Genomic DNA, 22,914 nt, shown 5'->3' on the forward strand with positions numbered 1-22,914 from the left:
CTATGCTGACGACACCCAATTATATACCTCTTCTCCTGTTATCACGCCGACCTTTTTAGAAAACACCAGTGATTGTCTTACCGCTGTCTCTAACATCATGTCCTCCCTCTATCTGAAACTGAACCTGTCAAAAACTGAACTCCTCGTGTTCTCTCCCTCTACAAACCTACCTTTGCCCGACATTGCCATCTCTGTGTGCGGTTCCACCATTACTCCAAAGCAACATGCCCGCTGCCTTGGAGTCATCCTTGATTCCGAGCTTTCATTCACCCCCCACATCCGATCATTGGCTCGCTCTTCTTATCTGCATCTCAAAAACATTTCCAGAATTCGCCCTTTTCTTACTTTCGACTCTGCAAAAACTCTTACTGTCTCACTTATTCATTCTCGTCTGGACTATTGTAACTCTCTACTAATTGGCCTACCTTTTACCAGACTCTCCCCGCTCCAATCTGTCCTGAATGCTGCTGCCAGGATCATATTCCTCGCCAACCGTTACACCGATGCCTCTACCTTGTGCCAGTCATTACACTGGCTACCCATCCAATCCAGAATCCAGTACAAAACTACTACCCTCATCCACAAAGCACTCCATGGCTCAGCACCACCCTACATCTCCTCTCTGGTCTCAGTCTACCAACCTACCCGTGCCCTCTGCTCTGCTAATGACCTCAGGTTAGCATCCTCAATAATCAGAACCTCCCACTCCCGTCTCCAAGACTTTACACGTGCGGCGCCGATTCTTTGGAATGCACTACCTAGGTTAATACAATTAATCCCCAATCCCCACAGTTTTAAGCGTGCACTAAAAACTCATTTGTTCAGATTGGCCTACCGCCTCAACGCATTAACCTAATTATCCCTGTGTGGCCTATTAATAAAAAACAACAACATAATCACGTTCCTCCATCATGTTCTCATACACTTTATGCAGTTAATAGCCTCTGTGTCTGTACTGTTACATACTTAGGCAGTTAACTGGTTCATGCAGCTTTACATGAACACCCGAGCCTTACACTATGGCTGGTCCAAATAACTAAAGCAATTGTTACCATCCACCTCTTGTGTCTCCCCTTTTCCTCATAGTTTGTAAGCTTGCGAGCAGGGCCCTCATTCCTCCTGGTATCTGTTTTGAACTGTGATTTCTGTTATGCTGTAATGTCTGTTGTCTGTATAAGTCCCCTCTATAAGTTGTAAAGCGCTGCGGAATATGTTGGCGCTATATAAATAAAATTATTATTATTATTATTATTATTAAGACATTAGGACCAGACACAATTTGCATAGTTTTAGGCGCTCGCTCAAAACACATTTGTTCAGAGCGGCCTATCACGTTCCCTAATCAAACTCATTTTATGTTTGTGTGTGTGTAGCCCATTCACTATCTCCATCTACCCCCCACCCCCTGAAGATGGCTGGACCATCACTGTAAATACACCATTGTAAATACACACCTGTACTTTGTATCTCCCCACCTCATTGTAGATTGTAAGCTCTCACGAGCAGGGTCGTCTTATTTTGTCTTATTTTTGCTTTATTACTGTATTGTTAACGTTGTTACCTATGACTGTTGTGTTTGAAACTGTTAAACTGTAAAGCGCTGCGGAATATGTTGGCGCTATATAAATAAAGATTATTATTATTATTATTATTATCCAGGTAAGGCTGTGCGGGAATGTGCCGCACTAACCACTAAGACCACTTGTCCTCCAATATGGCACAAGCTCCGTCCAGTGTATGAGAAGGAGAAGGTAAAGGAGGACGAGATTAGAGGATATATTTTATAGCGGCTTTCGGTTATGGGTACTAGTGTGAAGACTACAAAGCTTTTCCCATAAATGTCCTAACATTTACATTCTTTTTACCATCTATCACAAACCACAATTTCTGGAATTGACCTAACGACCCCGACTTAACGATGGCTTTACGATGGTTTCGGTTCTGGCTCTAAAAGGATAGCGAAGTCTCAGCCACAGAATATTTCCAATAGAAAGACAGATGCGGGAAGATACCAAGAATGCACAGAGCGTCCAAACCGCACGCACAAAACTCATTTAGCAAAAAGGAGCAACCACTTTACCTTGGCCTCTTCACAAGAACGATAACAATCTGGAAAGCGTTACTCATGTCTCCAGAATTTTACTATAGTATGTCTAAAATAATAATTCCCGCAATAAGCAACCGGCATGTACTACAGCTACAATGCCCCGCGCTTCGTGCATTCATACCGCACTGACATCTAAGAGATCTGACGAGCGAACATTTCCAAAAGAAAGTGAACCCTGGAAAGTATGCAAACATTTACTTTATCAACTGCTTTGTGACTTTATATTGTCCTAGGGAAAAGTCAATCACTGAGACGAGAAGAGCAAAAGGAGAAAAGAGAAGCTGCAGTCAGTCTGAACAGCGAACGGGAGAGGCGGGAAAGTCGTCATTGGAAGCGATGATCATTTGCCAGTTATTTGAGGAGGGGCACAAACTTTTTTTTCCTATTTCAGCAACACAATTTGTTTTGCTGAACACATGAATATAATGGAGGCAGCACTATCTGAACCTACATAATTTCCAGGGAGAGACGGGGAGGCAGTACTATCTGTACCAAGATCAATTTGTTAGAGAGACAGGGAGGTAGTACTATCTGTACCTAGATCATTTTGTTAGAGAGTCAGGGAGCCACTACTATCTGAACCTACATAATTTCCAGGGAGAGACAGGGAGGCAGAACTATCTGTACCTAGATCATTTTGTTAGAGAGTCAGGGAGGCAGTACTATCTGTACCTAGATCATTTCCTGGGAGAGACAGGGAGGCAGTACTGTCTGTACCTAGATCATTTTGTTAGAGAGTCAGGGAGGCAGTACTATCTGTACCTAGATCATTTCCTGGGAGAGTCAGGGAGGCAGTACTATCTGTACCAAGATCATTTCCTGGGAGAGTCAGGGAGGCAGTGCTATCTGTACCTAGATCATTTTGTTAGAGAGACAGGGGGCAGTACTATCTGTACCAAGATCATTTTGTTAGAGAGACAGGGAGGCAGTACTATCTGTACCTAGATAATTTTGTTAGAGAGACAGGGAGGCAGTACTATCTGTACCTAGATCATTTTGTTAGAGAGACAGGGAAGCAGTACTATTTGCATCTATATCATTTCCTGGGAGAGACAGGGAGGCAGTACTATCTGTATCTACATAATTTACAGGGAGAGACAGGAAGGCAGTACTATCTGTATCTATATCATTTCCTGGGAGAGACAGCGAGGCAGTACTATCTATACCTGTATCACATGGAGCCCATCATCAGTCGCTCCCATGAGTGCTTCTGCTCCTTCATGTTAATGTTTAACGGTGGTCTTGGCACTTGGCAAAACTTAGTCTCTATGAGATGTGAAAAGATGTTTTGATCATGCACTTGCACTTTAAGTGTCGGCAGCCATCCCTTGACCTGCTGGTCTTCGTAGTCCAAGGAATTTTTCAGCGTCATCTCTAATAATAACTATTTTTATCGGATCCCGATCGCCCTCCCCCTTCGAATCAAGTTAAAACACAAAAACACAGTGTATCTTCAGAGCTAGCGAAAGGTCATCTTAAAGGCACAGTACGCACAGTTGTGGGCTTTGTGACCTTTTACAGTGACATCGTGTATATGGTATTCACAGGGCCTTGCACTGATTATGTATATTCTTTCCAGGCCTGATGATTAGAACAAGAGCTACCTTTCAGTCTGGCATCGTATACATGAGCTCTGCTACAAGTCGATCCATCACTTCTGGAGCCGATCTGCTTTATGCTCGATTTACTAATAAATGCTCTTTATAGCTGTTGTTACATCGAAAGTAGGAAACATCTCTAAACAACGCAAGACACATGATGCTGCAGTCCTGAAATTAGAAGCGCCGACATTGCTGCAGAACGTTGGGGGAATACGCCAATTTATGATAGCTGTGGGTCCCACGAACCAAGAGGAGCATACCCGGCCCATTGATTTGTATGGCACTTCTGAAAAATTGCTGACCCAGAATACATTTCTGACCAAGAACATTTACAGCAAATCCACCCCCAGCGATCCGGCCAACTTCAGAGCAGCGCAAACAAGCTCTATACCCAAGAACTTCCCAGCACAGCGCTCTTTGCCTAGGTGACCGGCCATCGCTGAAACACTGAGGAGGTGGCGGTAACCTGGTCAGCAAGCCGTAAACTAAGAAAACTCCCTCCCTACATTCTTGATAACAAAAAAAAATGTTAAAGAAAAAAGTTGGTCATTTTTACAAGAACTTTGTAATTTTAACCATTTGTGATGTTGATATAAACCCCTTTAATGTTAAGGGACCCTTAGGATAGGTCATTGTCACAAATGTAATGGTAAAATCTAAAAGTCCATCTCTAGAGATGGGAAGTGTCACCCTCATATCGAACATTGAAGCATGGCTTAACTGTAACTTGGGAATGGAAAAAGAAAAGATCCAGCATTTCATCTGAACCCTGTTGCTCTATGACCTCCTGCTGTAAACAGGTAATTGAAGGAGGTTATCTGCTGGAGAACAGCCATGAAGACTGGGCTCAGTGAATACAATAGGCTGAGAAGAAACAAATCTATCACCTGTGGAATTATTTCAGACTTTGTTTCCAGATTCCAGTTATGAATATTGTTTTTCTTGGGAACGGCGTATGTCCTACAATTATGGGACGTCGTGACGAAGTAGTGATCACAAAGCGTTCCCTTACATCACGGGTGGCCTGCACATCACTTACAAATTAATATTGGACAGACTGATGACAGTACATATGCCAGGTTTCCTATCTATGGAAAGCTAAAATAATGATAGCAAATATGGCAATAATATCTCCCACTTGGGACTTCCATAGGTTGCTCAGCACCAAAACAAACTTATAAACATAAATCCAGGCCTTGACGAAGGACTAAGTAAACAGAACAGACCCTGGCTACTCATACATGGCTGAGCTAGCCCCGGCTCGGCCACACAAAACAGCTATTGTCCATAGCAACCACTGATACATACGGTTCTCCGCACACGGCCGCTGCAGACTCTTCTCAGAGAAGGATTCTTGCCTCTGCTACAGCCAGTAGACTGACTGACTATCCGGTCACTCCAGACAGACCCTGACGTGTCTCTCTCAGTACAGATCACATCTTGGCTGGTCCCACCAACACCACAGCCACACAATGAAGCTGCTTCCTGCTTCTTAGAGAAACCACTCAGGTTCTTCTAATCAAGCACTGCAGAGCTGGGATTTAACCCTGTTCTTCCCAGCTATGCTACAGACCCAAGCCACAAAACATTGACCAGCCTTAATCAGGGCCGGCTCCAGGTTTTTGAGGGCCCCGGGCGAAAGAGTCTCAGTGGGCCCCCCTTTAACACATACCACAAATCATGATCGCATATAACACAGCCATATAGTATATAACACAGCCCACGTAGTATATAGCACAGCCACGTAGCATATAACACATCCATGTAGTATATAACGCCCACGTGGCATATAACACAGCCACATAGTATATAGCACAGCCCACGTAGCATATCACAGCCCATAAAGTATATAGCACAGCCACATATTATAGGACACAACCCACGTAGTTTATAGAACAGCCATGTAGTATATAGCACAGCCCACGTAGCATAGTACAGCCCACGTAGCCTATAACAGCCCATATAGTATATAGCACAGCCACATAGTATATAACATGGCCCACGTAGTTTACAGAACAGCCATGTAGTATATAGCACAGCCCACGTAGCATATAACAGCCCACCACGTAGTATATAGCACAGCCCACGTAGTATATAGAACAGCCATATAGTATACAGCACAGCCCACATAGTATATAACAGCCCACGTAGTAAACACTCCTCACCTCTCAACGTTTCCGCGCCGCACTGCTCCCTCCCTGCTCCGGTCTCGGCGGCTGCCGCTGCACTGCCTGACACACAGCGAGTGCACGATGACATAATCGCGCACCCACAGCGGCAGTGTCAGAGGCAGAGCGGGGAATGATGGGAGAGGGAGCGTCAGGTGACGCTCTCTCCTCCATCATTTGCTTTGAACTTTACCGGCAGACACCGGTAAAGTTCAAAGTGGCGGCGGGGGAGTTGGCGCTTGCGACAGGCGGACCCCCCTGCCTCACAGGGGCCCCATAGCAGCTGCATGATGTGCCGCTAGCTGAGGGCCCCTGGGGGAGCGGGGGCCCTAGGCACTGGCAGCTGCCTGCCCCTAATGCCGGCCCTGAATGGGCCCCCCTGTCTCGCCAGGGCCCCGGCACTTGCCCGGGTACGCCGGGTGCTGACGCCGGCCCTGGCCCCAACTGAGGTCATCATGTGAGCATGAATTTCATATGATAAATACAGACTTCAATTATAATCATCGTCAGTCCCGGAAGACACAGTTCGCTGTAGTTATGTACGGTATTCAAAGTAGTGCTTCCCTCCGCCGAGATCTGCGCCATTTCCGCTACACAGGTTTAGTACTTTTATCCTTTTCACTTTACGTAACAATCAGCTTAGGCCTCTTTCACACTTGCATCATGTGACGTCCGTCGCAATACGTCGTTTTGGGGAAAAAACAGATCTTGCAAATGTGCCCGCAGGATGCATTTTTTTCCCATAGACTTGTATTGCCGACGGATCGCGACATATGATCATACGTCGCGTCCGTCGTGCACTGGATGCGTTGTGTTTTGGCGGACCGTCGTCACGAAAAAACGTTCAGTGGAACGTTTTTTCGTACGTCGGGTCCGCCATTTCCTACCGCGCATGCGCGGACGGAACTCCGCCCCCTCCACCCCGGGACTTTACAATGGGCAGCAGATGCATTGAAAAACTGCATCCGCTGCCCACGTTGTCCCAAAGTTTCACAACGTGCGTGGGTACGTCGTGCCGATGCTTAGCGATGGGCCTGTACCGACGCAAGTGTGAAAGAGGCCTTAAGGTACCTTCACACTAAACAACTTTACAACGAGAACGACAATGATCCGTGACGTTGCAGCGTCCTGGATAGCGATCTCGTTGTGTTTGACACGCAGCAGTGATCTGGATCCCGCTGTGATACCGCTGGTCGGAGCTAGAAGTCCAGAACTTTATTTGGTAGTCAGATCAGCGTGTATCGTCGTGTTTGACAGCAAAAGCAACGATGTCAGCAATGTTAAACATGGAGCTAACGACCTGTGAGAACGATAAGTGAGTCGCCGTTACGTCACAGGATCGCTCCTGCATTGTTCTGGAGCTGCTGTGTTTGACGTCTCTACAGCGACCTAAACAGCGACGCTGCAGCAATCGGCTCGTTGTCTATATCGCTGCAGCGTCGCTGAGTGTGACGATACCTTTAGAAGCAAAAGCAGTCACGACCTAGTCCATCACTAATCTAATCAGTCAGTTGCATAATTGTCCTGACAATTGAAGGCAGCCTAGTGCTGATTTTTCACAACTTGGTAACAGTGGGGGGATACCTGTGTATTCCCCCGTCTGGTTCCTGACAAATTGGTGGCAGCGATGTGATATCTGTGTGATCCCCTGGCCGTTCACCTGACAGTCATCAATATCAGATTTTTGGGATTCTGACTTCTAACACCTTCATCGATCAGCTGATGCAAAGGGATGAAGTGAATGTACGGTGCTGCGCTGGGTAAACCAAGAAGGGCGTGCTGGGTTGGGTAAACCAAGAAGGGTGCGCTGGGCTGGGTAAACCAAGAGGAAGGCGCTGGGCATACCAAAAAGGGGGTGCTGGGATGAGTAAACTAAGAAATGGGCGCTGGGCATACCAAAAAGGGGGTGCTGGGATGAGTAAACCAAGAAGGGGGTGCTGGGCTGGCTAAACCAAGAAGGGGGTCCTGGGCTGGGTAAACACAGAAGGGGCCGCTGCGTTCGCCTAGAAGCCACAGACACCACAGTGTCATATTCACCACAATCCCTTTATAACCAGCCCACAGATATATCAGGCCTGTGCCATCGCCCCTAGTAATGGTTTCGGTAAAATACGGATTATATTTGTTTTTGAAATCTCTCTTGCTAAATGGATTTCACACCAACTCCCTTAATAATATTATTAGCTGCTAAGTGCGATAATAGCATCAGAACAGGAGGCGTCTCATCGTGTGGTTGTGAGTATTCACAGAGATGGAGCGGCCCGACGTGTCATGTCTTGCCTTCAGCTACAATCATTACAGAAAAACACAAGTTTCCAAACCAGAAGATTCACATGTCCCAGAATATGGTGCGGGCGAGATCAGGACTAGCGCAGAGGGGTTGTTTGGTTGTTGTTTGTGTTTGTGTTATAGCAGAATTACATTTAAATGTACAAGAAAGAAGTTACAGAAGGGGGAAAGCACCTATATAATTTACAAGGAAAGAAAGGGAGACAGTACTGTCTGTATCTACAATTACAAGGAGAGAAAAGGAGGCAGTAGTATCTGTGCCAACATGAATTACAAGGAGAGACAGGGAGGCAGCACTATCTGTATCTACTACATTTACAAGAAGAGACAGGGAGGCAGCACTATCTGTATCTACTACATTTACAAGAAGAGACAGGGAGGCAGCACTATCTGTATCTACTACATTTACAGGAAGAGACAGGGAGGCAGCACTATCTGTATCTACTACATTTACAAGAAGAGTCAGGGAGGCAGCACTATCTGTATCTACTACATTTACAAGAAGAGTCAGGGAGGCAGCACTATCTGTATCTACTACATTTACAAGAAGAGGCAGGGAGGCAGCACTATCTGTATCTACTACATTTGCAAGGAGAGAAAAGGAGGCAGTACTATCTGTGCCAACATGAACTACAAGGAGAGACAGGGAGGCAGTGCTTTCTGTACCCACCTCACTTACAGAGAGGGACAAAGAGGCAGTACTAGCTGTCCCTACATCATTTACAGAGAGACATCGGGAGACTGAACCGTTTCTATGTAATTTGCACACAGAGACCTGGAAGCCATAAAACCTGCTCCTACATAATTACACGGAGAAACAGGGAAGCAGTACTACGTGTGCACATAATTTTTAGAGAAAGACAATGAGGCAGCACTATCCGCGGCTATATTATTTACAGAAATTGACAGAAGCAGTATTGCTATCTGCGCCTACAAAGGACAGGGAGGCGGCAATATCCGCACCTACAGAGCGCAGGTGGCGGCACTATCCGCACCTACAGAGCGCAGGAGGCGGCACTATCCGCACCTACAGAGCGCAGGAGGCGGCACTATCCGCACCTACAGAGCGCAGGAGGCGGCACTATCCGCACCTACAGAGCGCAGGAGGCGGCACTATCCGTACCTACAGAGTGCAGGAGGTGGCACTATCCGTACCTACAACCTACAGAGCGCAGGAGGTGGCACTATCCGTGCCTACAACCTACAGAGCGCAGGAGGTGGCACTATCCGTACCTACAACCTACAGAGCGCAGGAGGCGGCATTATCCGTACCTACAACCTACAGAGCGCAGGAGGTGGCACTATCCGTACCTAGAACCTACAGAGCGCAGGAGGCGGCATTATCCGTACCTACAACCTACAGAGCGCAGGAGGTGGCACTATCCATACCTACAGAGTGCAGGTGTGATATATATATTTCTATCATGTAGATCTCACTTGCATGTATACTCTTCTATAATCAAATATATACTTATATGCTCGCAGCTAATATATACATTATAATCAATGGTTTAAAATGGCTGACACGAACTGATATAAGCCTGATATAACCCAGACAGATCATATGGGGTTTTCCATCCCAAAAAGCGGAAGTTGGGTCAGATGTCTGAAATAATGTCTAGAATATAGCTGAATCTTGCTGAAACGGCAGACCAACAGTGTCAGATGTCTCAACTCTGTCCTACATACAGAACTCAAGTTTAATTGCGTAACCCTCTGTCATATGAGCATTAATCACCATATTCCATATATGTTTAGATAACCAATGACAGAGGAGCTAGACAATATGGTAATTAACTAACCACCCCTGACAACCCCTAACCACTCCTTTCTATGTGAAAATATAAAACTATGTATGTACAATAAAGTATCAGTATTGATGGAATGTTGTTCTGTCACAGTTGTGTACAGTCCATTCTTGATGAGCGCTCAAAATACTCAGTCTAATTGGGAGCGGCCACAGCACACACAGGGATAAGATTTATCCAACCCAAATATTTCCATAACATTAATGGCCCCCAACAGCGAGGCATGGATGAAACGCACACGTGGACCCACTACTGACCGGAAAGAAGGAGGTTGTGGCCGTGGCCTTGGCACAGGGGCAGGAGACTGCGCAGCTCCATAAGTAAGGTAAGAAAATGTTATCATCTTACCTGAAAGTCCCCTGTGCCCAGTCCTTGTCTATGCCTCTTGCCGGTCAGGTGTGTGGTCACCAGTTCCCAGGTAGTGCAAAAAATCCGTAGCCACGAATCCAGACCCTGGGAGGTGTCTGCTGTGTGCCGTGTATGTGTTCTGTGTTTGTGAAAAATCCGGGAGAGGAAGGAAAAGTGACTTTTGTTTATGGTGGCTGGGTAACAGACAGCAGGAGGTCAAATAGCTGAATAAGCTATCACAGATTCCCGTGCAATAGGAGAGACAGAAGGTCTCGGGACAGGCAGTTCCATGTTCCAGGCTCGGATGGTGATAGTTTTGAGGGCTGCCACAGATTCCCGTAGCCGGCGGCCAGTCAGGACGACCGGAGCGGAGGGTGGTAGAGTCCGGCATATGCGTGCCAGTGCGATTGATAGTTGTCTGTTCCCAGCGCAACCTGCACGTGTCACAGACTTTAAAAGGGCGTCTCTCGGATTGTCTATCTGTATCTGTTTCTGTTTGTCAAGTATTGCTGCTTTAAGAAGCATACAATTGAAAAGAAAGTTGTTTTTTTTTTGTTTTTTTTTCTTTTTCTTCTCTCTTGAACTTCTTCTTTTTTTCAGCTGCTGAAGCAGAGATGCATTGTAAATCACACGGTCACATCTGGGTTTTTTTTCCCCTGACTGTTTTCAGCTGCAATGCTGGCTATGTGTAGCTATTTGTGAAGAAACAAATCGTATCTATCATTTTTGGTGTGACATACGTGTTTTCAGATACGTGATTTTAGTGACATTGATTGCAATAGCATACGGAACGAAAAGAGGAAGTGTGTCTGACTGTATTTGAGCGCAGAGATTCTAAAAGAAAAAAGGAGAAGAGAAAAGCCGTTTTAATTTTTAATTTTTTTTTTTACTCTCTTAAAGGGTCTTTTTCTTTTTGCGGCATTTTAAAGTTTTTTAATTAAGTTTTCCTCAATCTTCAATCTCTTTACCTTTTTATTTTTTATTTATTTATTTATTTTTGAAAAAAGTTTTTTTTTTTCTTTCCTCTTGTATCAAAGTTTTGAGTTTTTGGTTGTGAACTAAGTTTTTGACGGTTTTTCTTATCGTTTTGGGTTTTTCTTAGAGTTTTATATACCGTATTTTCCGGCGTACAAGACGACTTTTTAACCCCTGAAAATCTTCTTAAAAGTCGGGGGTCGTCTTGTACGCCGGGAATCGCCTTGTACGCCGGGTGTATATGGTGGGTGGGGGGGGGGGGAGTGATCCTGATGACGACGAGGGGGCGTCTCACAGAAAAGTGAGTATCCCCCATTACCTTATCATAGCGCTGCAGCGTGGGGTCTCTGTGCTGGGAGCGGCGGCGGCTGCTGTGCTGTGGCGGCTCCTCTTCTGCAGTGTGGGGCCTGTGGGGCGGTGGCGGCGGCGGCGTATCTTCATGCAGTCGGGGCTCCTCCGGCATCTCAGCCTGGAAGCCCCGCCGGCAACTCCATCGGTACAATGCGCTGGCCTCCGGGAAAATGGCCGCTGCTTAGATTCAGATCTCGTTGAGATCTGAATCTGAGCATGCGCAGCCCCCAGCGGCCGGGCCACCGCATCGCACCTATTGAGCTGCCTCCGGGAAAATGGCCACTGCTCAGATTCAGATCTCGTCTCCCGAGATCTCGGGACGAGATCTGAATCTGAGCAGCGGCCATTTTCCCGGAGGCCACCTGACCGCATTGTACCCATGGAGTTGCCGGCGGGGCTTCCAGTCTTTGAGATGCCGGAGGAGCCCCGACTGTATGAAGATACGCCGCCGCCACCGCCCCACAGCACCAGAGGCCCCACACTGCAGAAGAGGAGCCGCCACAGCACAGCACAGCACAGCACAGCACAGCACAGCAGCCGCCGCTCCCAGCACAGAGACCCCACGCTGCAGCGCTATGATAAGGTAATGGGGGATACTCACTTTCCTGTGAGACGCCCCCTCGTCCTCATCAGGATCACTCCCCCCCCCCCCAAAAGGCACATATTCACCGGCCCTATAAGACGACATAGGGTGTATAAGAAGACCCCCGACTTTTAAGAAGATTTTATTTTTTAACTGGTAAAGTTGGGGGGTCGTCTTATACGCCCAGTCGTCTTATACGCCGGAAAATACGGTACTCATTTTTAGAAGTTTTTTTTAGTACCGTTTTTTTCATTTTTGTGTGTTTTTCATTTTTTTGCTTTTGCCATGGGGAATAAAGTGGCCGAGCAACAGGACAGTCTTTTTACTTCCTAATGAGAAAACAGCCCCTAGATAGTGGCAGAACACGAAGGTGTTAAGTATGTGAAGATTTTTGGAAGGTATAAAGTACGTGAAATTCATTAGAATGGCAGATTTCAAGCTGCGGAGTGGCATGACGTAGAAGGGAAAATAAGGGAAGTTAGCTGATGTTAGATTGCTGAATGCCAATACATGGTATGAAGTAGCAGCAGAGCTTACATCGTTTAGGTGGTACAGAAAGTTATGTGAGCAAACCAGGAAGTGATTTTTGTGGGTATGAGACGGGAGAATCTGCGCAGTCTGCTTTTAGCAGAATCCATGGTATAGGTAGTTTTTTGTTTGTTTTGGTTTTTTTGCACAGTATGTGGCGTGCCCCGTCTCTCCCTACAGGGAGAAGGCATAATTGCTCCTCTCTATTATTCTTGTTGTTCTCCTCTATCCTCCTTTTTCTCTGTCAGTCTTTTCTCTCCGCATTCTTCTCTCTCTCTCCCTCTCTCTCCTTTCCTCTCCTCTTCCTCCACACTTTTCTCTTCTCTCTCTTCCCCTCTCTATCTCTCCCCTCCATACCCTCCATCTTCTCCTCCCTCCTTCTCCACTCCCCCACCACACCTTTCTCCTCCTTCTTTTCCTTCTCCACACCCATCTCTCCTCCCTCTTCTCCTCACCCTCTCTCTCTCCTCCTTCTCTTCTCCTCCCTCTTCTCCACATTCTCTCTCCCCTCCTACTATTCCTTTGTCTCACTCCTCAACCCCTCCCTCTTCTTCTTCCTCTTTTTTCCTCCTTGTTGCCAGCTGGGCCAACGCCCAATTCAAATAATATGGTGCTTACAGCACAAGGTTTCCTTCTATGCCCCAGGCACAGTCCAGCCATTGCCAGTTGTGATATCGGGGAACGAAAGTGAAAATCCCCCTACACACAATGCAGTGGGCAGCCCCCAGACACATCAGGTAGCAGACAGCTCAGCCCTGGGTGCAGAGGGGGGAGGAATGATATCAGAACGAGCTCACTGACAGATCCTCCGTTACCTCATTTCACAGTCAATAATATTGTAACCCTTAAGGTTTTACATGAACTTTGATATCACCATGTATTGATAATGTACAACTTCAGCACCGGTCAGAGCTGCCTACATTCACACCAACATAGAACTATAAGCCTAATCCATCACAGCTTCAGCAAGGGGGGAGACATCCTCACAAAAGAAAAAGCAACTTCTAAGTCCAAAATCAGCCAGTGTAGGACCCCAGTACAAGCTATCACAACTATTCCTCTGATGAAGATGAAGAGGGAACATCATACATGCTGTCCAGTACTAGAAAAGAAACCCACAGGCACCAAGAATGCAAGGGCAGATAGAGGCACCACCATTACACTATGTGCACTGCACTTCAAGTCAGGTGACAATCTTCCAGACCCAGGGATGCATCCCATGCCATTTTACCGAAGAATGTAGCAGAGCCAGTGAAAATATGCAGCCACCTGGAGTGATCTCTGGGCCATGAATGAAAATACAAGCAGGTGATGCACTCTGGCCAATCATGAAGGAACAATTCAAACTTCCAGCAGAATCAGACGTACACGCTTGGGAGTCAGGGCCACAGCTAATTGAACAACTCAGAGAGTGGGCCAAAGTGTTGTGAATTTGGATTCTGGGCTCCCCCGGTGGCTACTGGTGGAATTGAACTTGTGACATCATCTTCCCTGTTCACCTGTTCTGATTAGATCTGGGTGTCGCTATATAACCTGGCTTCTCTGTTAGATGCTTGCCGGTCAACAATGTTATCAGAAGCCTCTCTGTGCTTGTTCCTGCTCCCAGACATCTACTAGATAAGTTGGACATTCGTCCATGTTTTGTTTTTGTATTTTGGTTCCAGTTCACAGCTGCAGTTTCGTTACTGTGTCTGGAAAGCTCTTGTTGATCAGGAATTGCCACTCTGGTATTATGAGTTAATGCCAGAGTCCTAAAGTAATTTCTGGATGTGTTTTGTTAGGGTTTTCTACTGACCATGAAAGTATGCTTTCTGTCTTCTGCTATCTAGAAAGCGGACCTCAAATTTGCTAAAACTATTTTCCTGCTGCGTTTGTTGTTTCATCTCATATCACCGCCAATATATGTGGGGGGCCTCTGTCTCCTTTTTGGGCATTTCTCTAGAGGTGAGTCAGGTCTTATATTTCCCTCTGCTAGCATTATTTAGTTCTCCGGCCGGCGCTGGGCATATAGGGATAAAAAGTAGGACATGCTACCTGGCTACTTCTAGATGATGCGGTAGGTTTAGTTCATGGTCAGTATAGTTACATCTTCCAAGAGCTTGTTCCTATTGAGGCTTATGCTAGTTCTCTGGCCATGGAGATCATGACACCAAAGGCAGGCTGGCCGGACAGGCCTTCAGCTTACATGACATGAGCCAAGATAAGACAGAGTCTGTAAAGAAGTTTCATGGCAGAGTAATGCAAGTATCCCAAGACTTGGGCTTTACCATTCATGACCAGATACACAGGCAAATGTTGGCACAGGCCTTTGTGCATGGACTGAGACAGCCAATCAGGAAACCACTGATAGTGGCTAGGCCTGAGAACAGGTCAATAGCAGTGGACTGACCCAGCAAAATGTTTTATGTGCGCCTAGGAGACTGTTTATTGCCGATTGTCACCAAAACTGCCGCTATTATAGCACCACAAAAAGCGCAAAGAAGGAAACGGGTGCCGTGCTGCTGAGAACGCTGGAAGGGGAGCCAGAGGTGAAGACGCTGCAAAGTGCCGATCAACACACCGGAAGAACCGCTGCAGATTCCAGAGAGGAGACACCGACCTCAATAAGGTTAGCAAAGGGGAGAAGCTATGTCGGAGCAGGGGGAAGAAGTGATGGCAGATGCAGCCGCAGCCCCTGTAATGCCCCAAGACCTTGGGTTGGATGCAGCCGCCGGTCTCATGGCACCCCCGGGCCTCGCCACGAATGCACCTGCAGGCCCCGTCTTACCACCGCAGCTTCAATCAGCAGGCCGGACCCCGCTGCCGCTACAGTACCCATCATGTTGTCCACAGTAGCCAAAGGGATTGAGTCCCAACCAGGGGTGCAGAAGACAGCCCCTCTCATGGTGACTAGTAACCTGGAAGCGCAACCACCCTACAAAGACAGAAGAAGTGTCAAGTGTTACATCTGTGGCACGTTTGTCCATTACCAGAACCAGTGCAAAGCACCCACGCCCCCGAAGAGACTGGACCCATGCAACCCAAGAGTTGGTCCAGAGAAACAGGTCAAGGAAGAAGTGCAGAAAGCAGTGAAGTACCCCATCCAAAGGACAGGGGCAAGCAAGCCAGGTCCGCAAGACACTATGCTCCTGACATGTAAAACTTCATCTGCAAAACCACTACCTCAAATTACCCTTAAAATGGATGGCGTTGTCAGATCCAAAGTGGTGCAGCCAGAAGTGTGATAACACCTGTGGAACTCACTGATCCCACCTGCCTATCAGAATCCTCTGTGTCTCGCATGGGCATTGATGGTCAAGTCAGACATTCTCAGCTTACAAAGCCACTGAGCGTGTGCACTCAGCCAGGACACTCTATCCTGTCCCAGTTTGTGGTGTAAAGGACCTGCCACTCAACCTGCTGGGAGCGAACCTACTGCAGAAGCTGAAGGCAACCACAGTGTTCCAGGAAGATGGGACAGTGACACTTTCTTTATCCCTGACCCGAGAAGAGTCATGCTGGCGGCCCTACAAGAACATTAAACAATCGATGAGGCCTACCCAAGGAGGTACTGGATGTAGTACCAGAAAGTCTATGGTCTAAGGGTCCCCAGCACATGAGAAAACCTCAAGTTGCCCCAGTACGGGTGTCACTCAAGCCATGTACCCCATACCCTCGTAAGGCCCAGGCCAGGCCTAGAGTCAAGCTGCCTCTGACCAACTGAAGGTCTACCTGGAAATAGGAATCATTGTTCCTCGCACATCGCCTTGCAGTACCCCGCTTTTCCCCGTCAAGAAAAAAGACTGTAAAAGGAGAGCCAGCCAAGTTCAGAATGGTACATGACCTGAGAGCTGTGAATGACGCCACGGTGTTTGAAACTGAAATTATGCCGAATGCGCACACTCTGCTCTCAAATGTGCCTGCCACAGCAAAAGTGTTCACAGTGAACAACCTGGCTAATGTTTTCTCCAGTGTTCCCCTTCATCCGGAAGACCAGTTCCTGTTTGCCTTAATGCACCAGGGGGGACACCACACATGGACAGTGATGCCACAGTGGGCCCAGAACAGCCCTCCACAGTTCACCAAAGCCATGTCCACAGTCCTCACCAACTGGGTCACAGAACAAGCAGAAGTAACCCTGCTACAATACATGGACAATCTACTCCTTTGTGCAGTTGACTTTGACATGTGTAAAGCCCATTCCTTGTATCTCCTACTCTACCTGGCGGAGCAGTACTGCAAGATCTCAAAGAACAAAGTCCAGTGGTGTCTGAAGCAAGTTACGTTCCAGAGACACTGTATTGCTCACCAGGTGAAATACCTGACAGATGACTGGAAGACCACAGTAGAGAAGATGGTTCCTCCAACAACTCAAAAGGTGCTACAGGCCTTCCTTGGTCTAGTTTCGTAATTGCAGAGCCTGGATCCCTGATGCTTCCGTCCTAATGCAGCCTCTGTGTGAATACGTCAGTGTGACCCCGTTCCTCCAGACAGATGTGGCCTTCAGTTCGTTCAAGAAGTTAAAAGGTTCTGTAGTCTCTGCCAGCACTAGGCCTATCCGACTACGAGAAGCCATTCCGTCTCTACTTGATGAGAAAAGAAGGCCTTGCTACTGGAGTCCTGACGCAGCTTCAGGGGGGAAAGCGGAGACTTTCGGACTACTTTTCAGCTTGCCTGGATCCAGTTGCAAGGGGAGCCTCTTCCTCCCGCATGAGAGCAGCATTTGCAGCACACGCCCTCCTGGACAGGACTACTGACATCAGTGGAAAAATCATTGGAAATCCTGGCTCTGCATGACATCTCGGCAATCCTCAACCAAACCCAGCTAAAACATCTCCACCGCCAGGCATCTTCGCCTCCAGTGCTCTCTACTCCTGCCCAACAATGTCACCATCTCCAGATGCACAGTCCTCAACCCGTCCACTCTACTCCCACTCCCAAGGGGGGATACAGATATGGACCCTCAGATAAAAAGTCTGCATGGGATCTGAATTTGCTCCGGACGGATGGCCATGATTGCTTCAGCATCATGCCACAGGAAACGGCAGGACTACCCAAGGTGGCAGAAGAGGCAGTGACCAACCCAGAGTTGATCCTCTATGTGGATGGCTCCAGATTTGCAGATGATGAAGGAAGATTCCACACGGGATGTGCAGTGACCAGCAATCAAGAGATCCTGTGGTCCAGAAGTCTGCCGCCCAGTCTGTCAGCCCAGGAAGCAGAACTGATAGCGCTGATGAAGGCCTACCAGATGGCAGAAGACAAGACTGAGAAAATGTATACCGATTTGGGGTACTCGCATGGCATAGCACACGACTTCGGACCCATCTGGGCTGCAAGGGACTTCATCACAGTAAGTAGAACAACCGTGAAGCATCATGGAGCCATTAAGGACCTGCTGAACGCACTTCAATTTCCAAAAGTGGTGGCAGTACTAAAAGTCAAAGCGCATGGAAAACTAAACACAGTAGAGGCACGAGGCAACAATATGGCGGATATGGCAACCAAAGAAGCAGTCAAAGGAAGACAATATGGAAAAGTGGAAGAGGTCGTAGAGCCGGACGGCTACTACAGGACGGCTGAAGACAGGAAAACCTGGCAAGATGACATCCTGGGATCTGCTCAAAAAAGCTGCAAGAGCAAGCCCCAAAGGACAAGAAGGAATGCTGGATGCAGAAGTGAGCAACACATGAAGAAGGAAGGGTATACTCAATGGACTACAAACCCTGTTTACCCCGAAGCATGTACCCTATGGTGGTCCAGTGGGCACATGGGCCCACACACAGATTAAAGACACAGATGAATGATCCGATTGGTGCTTACTGGTTCGCTCCAGAAATCTCCACCCTAACAGCCAAGTTCATAAACAGCTGTCTGACCTGTGGCCAATGCAACCCTGGAAGAATGGAGAAAGTTCCCATACATCATCTTGCCAGACCACCGTACCCCTCCCAGAGGATCCAGATAGACCACATCCAAATTCCGCCAAGTGAAGGATTCGAATATGCCCTTGTGGTCGTGGACATGTTCTCAGGATGACAGCCAGAAGCTTTCCCAGTGAGGAATCAGTCAGCAAAGACTACTGCAAAGAAGCTACTCTCAGAGACGAGATATGCAGCTATGGGGTCCCAGAAGTGATAGAGAGTGACCAGGGACCCACATTCACAGCAAACCTCACATGAGAGATCTAGTTAGCAGTAGGGTCAGACTTAGGCCTACACACTCCCAATCACACTACTCAGTGTTAGGCACACTCCCAGAGGCCCAGAAAAGCTGTCATTATATGAAATTTTGTTTGTGTCTAGTCCCAGGTTAGGGGTATCTTTTCCCTCAGCAGCTGACTATGTAATATGATACTTTGTCTGCTTATGTAATTGAACTCACCAAGAAACTTGCTAACATCCATTCTCGAGTTTTTTTCTTCATTGCCAGATCCAGATTCAGTGTCCGGTATGCACTCCTAGAAGCCAGGAGACTGGGAGTTGGTGGAAAAAAGTTTGTAAGGAGAACACCACTCGATCCCAGATTTGATGGTCCTGTTCAAGTGCTGCTGATGACACCAAACTCTGCGAAACTGGAGGGAAGACCCGCTTGGATCCACTCATCGCATCGCAAGAAAGCTCCCCTACCAGAAGATGACACCCAAGCCAGAATGATGTTGCGGCCTGACCGAAAAGATGACCTACCTGATAAAGACTACACATCGCTCACTACACATGCTATTGACTAAGAGACTGATTGCAACGAACCCCCGTTAGGGACAGATCTCTTGACCGCCCATTTGCGAAAAGTCTGTACGGAGTGGGGCACAGGCGTTAGGCTTGTGTCAGTTCGCCGACAGCACAAAAGAGTTGCAGCGCTTTGGGACAGGAGGCTAGGATTAGGGCAAGTGATATCTAAGGGGGGCTTGTGATAGAAATATATATATAATGTAGATCTCACTTGCATGTATACTCTTCTATAATCAAATATATACTTATATGCTCGCAGCTAATATATACATTATAATCAATGGTTTAAAATGGCTGACACGAACTGATATAAGCCTGATATAACCCAGACAGATCATATGGGGTTTTCCATCCCAAAAAGCGGAAGTTGGGTCAGATGTCTGAAATAATGTCTAGAATATAGCTGAATCTTGCTGAAACGGCAGACCAACAGTGTCAGATGTCTCAACTCTGTCCTACATACAGAACTCAAGTTTAATTGCGTAACCCTCTGTCATATGAGCATTAATCACCATATTCCATATATGTTTAGATAACCAATGACAGAGGAGCTAGACAATATGGTAATTAACTAACCACCCCTGACAACCCCTAACCACTCCTTTCTATGTGAAAATATAAAACTATGTATGTACAATAAAGTACCAGTATTGATGGAATGTTGTTCTGTCACAGTTGTGTACAGTCCATTCTTGATGAGCGCTCAAAATACTCAGTCTAATTGGGAGCGGCCACAGCACACACAGGGATAAGATTTATCCAACCCAAATATTTCCATAACACAGGAGGTGGCACTATCCGTACCTACAACCTACAGAGCGCAGGAGGTGGCACTATCCGTACCTACAACCTACAGAGCGCAGGAGGCGGCACTATCCGTACCTACAGAGTGCAGGAGGTGGCACTATCCGTACCTACAACCTACAGAGCGCAGGAGGCGGCACTATCCGTACCTACAACCTACAGAGCGCAGGAGGCGGCACTATCCGTACCTACAACGCGCAGGAGGCGGCACTATCCGTACCTACAACCTACAGAGCGCAGGAGGCGGCACTATCCGTACCTACAACCTACAGAGCGCAGGAGGCGGCACTATCCGTACCTACAACCTACAGAGCGCAGGAGGCGGCACTATCCGTACCTACAACGCGCAGGAGGCGGCACTATCCGTACCTACAACCTACAGAGCGCAGGAGGCGGCACTATCCGTACCTACAACCTACAGAGCGCAGGAGGCGGCACTATCCGTACCTACAACGCGCAGGAGGCGGCACTATCCGTACCTACAACCTACAGAGCGCAGGAGGCGGCACTATCCGTACCTACAACCTACAGAGCGCAGGAGGTGGCACTATCCGTACCTACAACCTACAGAGCGCAGGAGGCGGCACTATCCGTACCTACAGAGTGCAGGAGGTGGCACTATCCGTACCTACAACCTACAGAGCGCAGGAGGCGGCACTATCCGTACCTACAACCTACAGAGCGCAGGAGGCGGCACTATCCGTACCTACAACGCGCAGGAGGCGGCACTATCCGTACCTACAACCTACAGAGCGCAGGAGGCGGCACTATCCGTACCTACAACCTACAGAGCGCAGGAGGCGGCACTATCCGTACCTACAACCTACAGAGCGCAGGAGGCGGCACTATCCGTACCTACAACCTACAGAGCGCAGGAGGTGGCACTATCCGTACCTACAACCTACAGAGCGCAGGAGGCGGCACTATCCGTACCTACAACCTACAGAGCGCAGGAGGCGGCACTATCCGTACCTACAACCTAGAGCGCAGGAGGCGGCACTATCCGTACCTACAACCTACAGAGCGCAGGAGGCGGCACTATCCGTACCTACAACCTACAGAGCGCAGGAGGCGGCACTATCCGTACCTACAACCTACAGAGCGCAGGAGGCGGCACTATCCGTACCTACAACCTACAGAGCGCAGGAGGCGGCACTATCCGTACCTACAACCTACAGAGCGCAGGAGGCGGCACTATCCGTACCTACAACCTACAGAGCGCAGGAGGCGGCACTATCCGTACCTACAACCTACAGAGCGCAGGAGGCGGCACTATCCGTACCTACAACCTACAGAGCGCAGGAGGCGGCACTATCCGTACCTACAACCTACAGAGCGCAGGAGGCGGCACTATCCGTACCTACAACCTACAGAGCGCAGGAGGCGGCACTATCCGTACCTACAACCTACAGAGCGCAGGAGGCGGCACTATCCGTACCTACAACCTACAGAGCGCAGGAGGCGGCACTATCCGTACCTACAACCTACAGAGCGCAGGAGGCGGCACTATCCGTACCTACAACCTACAGAGCGCAGGAGGCGGCACTATCCGTACCTACAACCTACAGAGCGCAGGAGGCGGCACTATCCGTACGTACAACCTACAGAGCGCAGGAGGCGGCACTATCCGTACGTACAACCTACAGAGCGCAGGAGGCGGCACTATCCGTACGTACAACCTACAGAGCGCAGGAGGCGGCACTATCCGTACGTACAACCTACAGAGCGCAGGAGGCGGCACTATCCGTACGTACAACCTACAGAGCGCAGGAGGCGGCACTATCCGTACGTACAACCTACAGAGCGCAGGAGGCGGCACTATCCGTACGTACAACCTACAGAGCGCAGGAGGCGGCACTATCCGTACGTACAACCTACAGAGCGCAGGAGGCGGCACTATCCGTACGTACAACCTACAGAGCGCAGGAGGCGGCACTATCCGTACGTACAACCTACAGAGCGCAGGAGGCGGCACTATCTGTGCCTTGGACCATACACTGCTGCAGCGGTGTTACACCAGCAATTATCAGCCAGCAATTACAGCGACACACAGACACATATTATACAGCACACTCGGGTATAAAACTAGCCCGGAGCTATTAGCAGGTTGCACATAACTGCGGCGCAGCGTTCCGCACAAAGCACCGCTCACCCAGATACTCCGGCCCAGACTGTGACAGCCGCTCCGGGCTCATGCTGATCCTTTCGGCTCCTGAGTGGAAAGACCCGTCAGTGACGTCATTGATGTACGGCGCAGGTTCCGGGCCGGCGAATAGGCCGCGTCGCCTGTAACCATAGTAACTGTCGGATCCAGTGCTGCGCCTACGCTTCCCGGGCGGAAACTGTCTTTCTGCACTTTCGTTCCTACGCACTAATGTTCCAGCACTATGGCGCCTGCACTGGACGTCCCAGTGTATAACAGCAATACTGAGGGGAGATGTGGAGCGTACAGGAGGGACTGCACTGACACCATTAGGAAGGGGGAAAGAGCAGCTTACTAGCAGAACTGTCTGTTATCAATGACATGTAGATTTTGATGACACGAAGTGGCGGTGTACATGGCAACAGTGTGGATGGGGGCAGTGTACATGGCAACAGTGTGGATGGGGGCAGTGTACATGGCAACAGTGTGGATGGGGGCA

The 22,914-nt window shown here is 48.3% G+C and overlaps 1 protein-coding gene across 3 annotated transcripts in view; it reads right to left on the reverse strand.

Moving 5' to 3' along the window:
- Positions 1-22,616, reverse strand: part of CSTPP1 (centriolar satellite-associated tubulin polyglutamylase complex regulator 1) — a 111,759-nt gene extending 89,143 nt beyond the window's left edge. The window contains exon 1 of one of the 3 annotated variants that reach the window (XM_077286836.1): positions 22,425-22,616. In XM_077286836.1, the coding sequence (XP_077142951.1) occupies positions 22,425-22,467 (43 nt within the window). In that variant the 5' untranslated portion in view covers positions 22,468-22,616. The remainder of the gene's footprint in view (positions 1-22,424) is intronic. The other 2 variants (XM_077286840.1, XM_077286839.1) reach the window with 2 other exon arrangements.
- Between the last annotated feature and the right edge of the window lie 298 nt (positions 22,617-22,914).

The sequence above is a fragment of the Ranitomeya variabilis genome, chromosome 2, assembly GCF_051348905.1.
Source record: "Ranitomeya variabilis isolate aRanVar5 chromosome 2, aRanVar5.hap1, whole genome shotgun sequence".
Lineage (NCBI taxonomy): Eukaryota > Metazoa > Chordata > Amphibia > Anura > Dendrobatidae > Ranitomeya > Ranitomeya variabilis.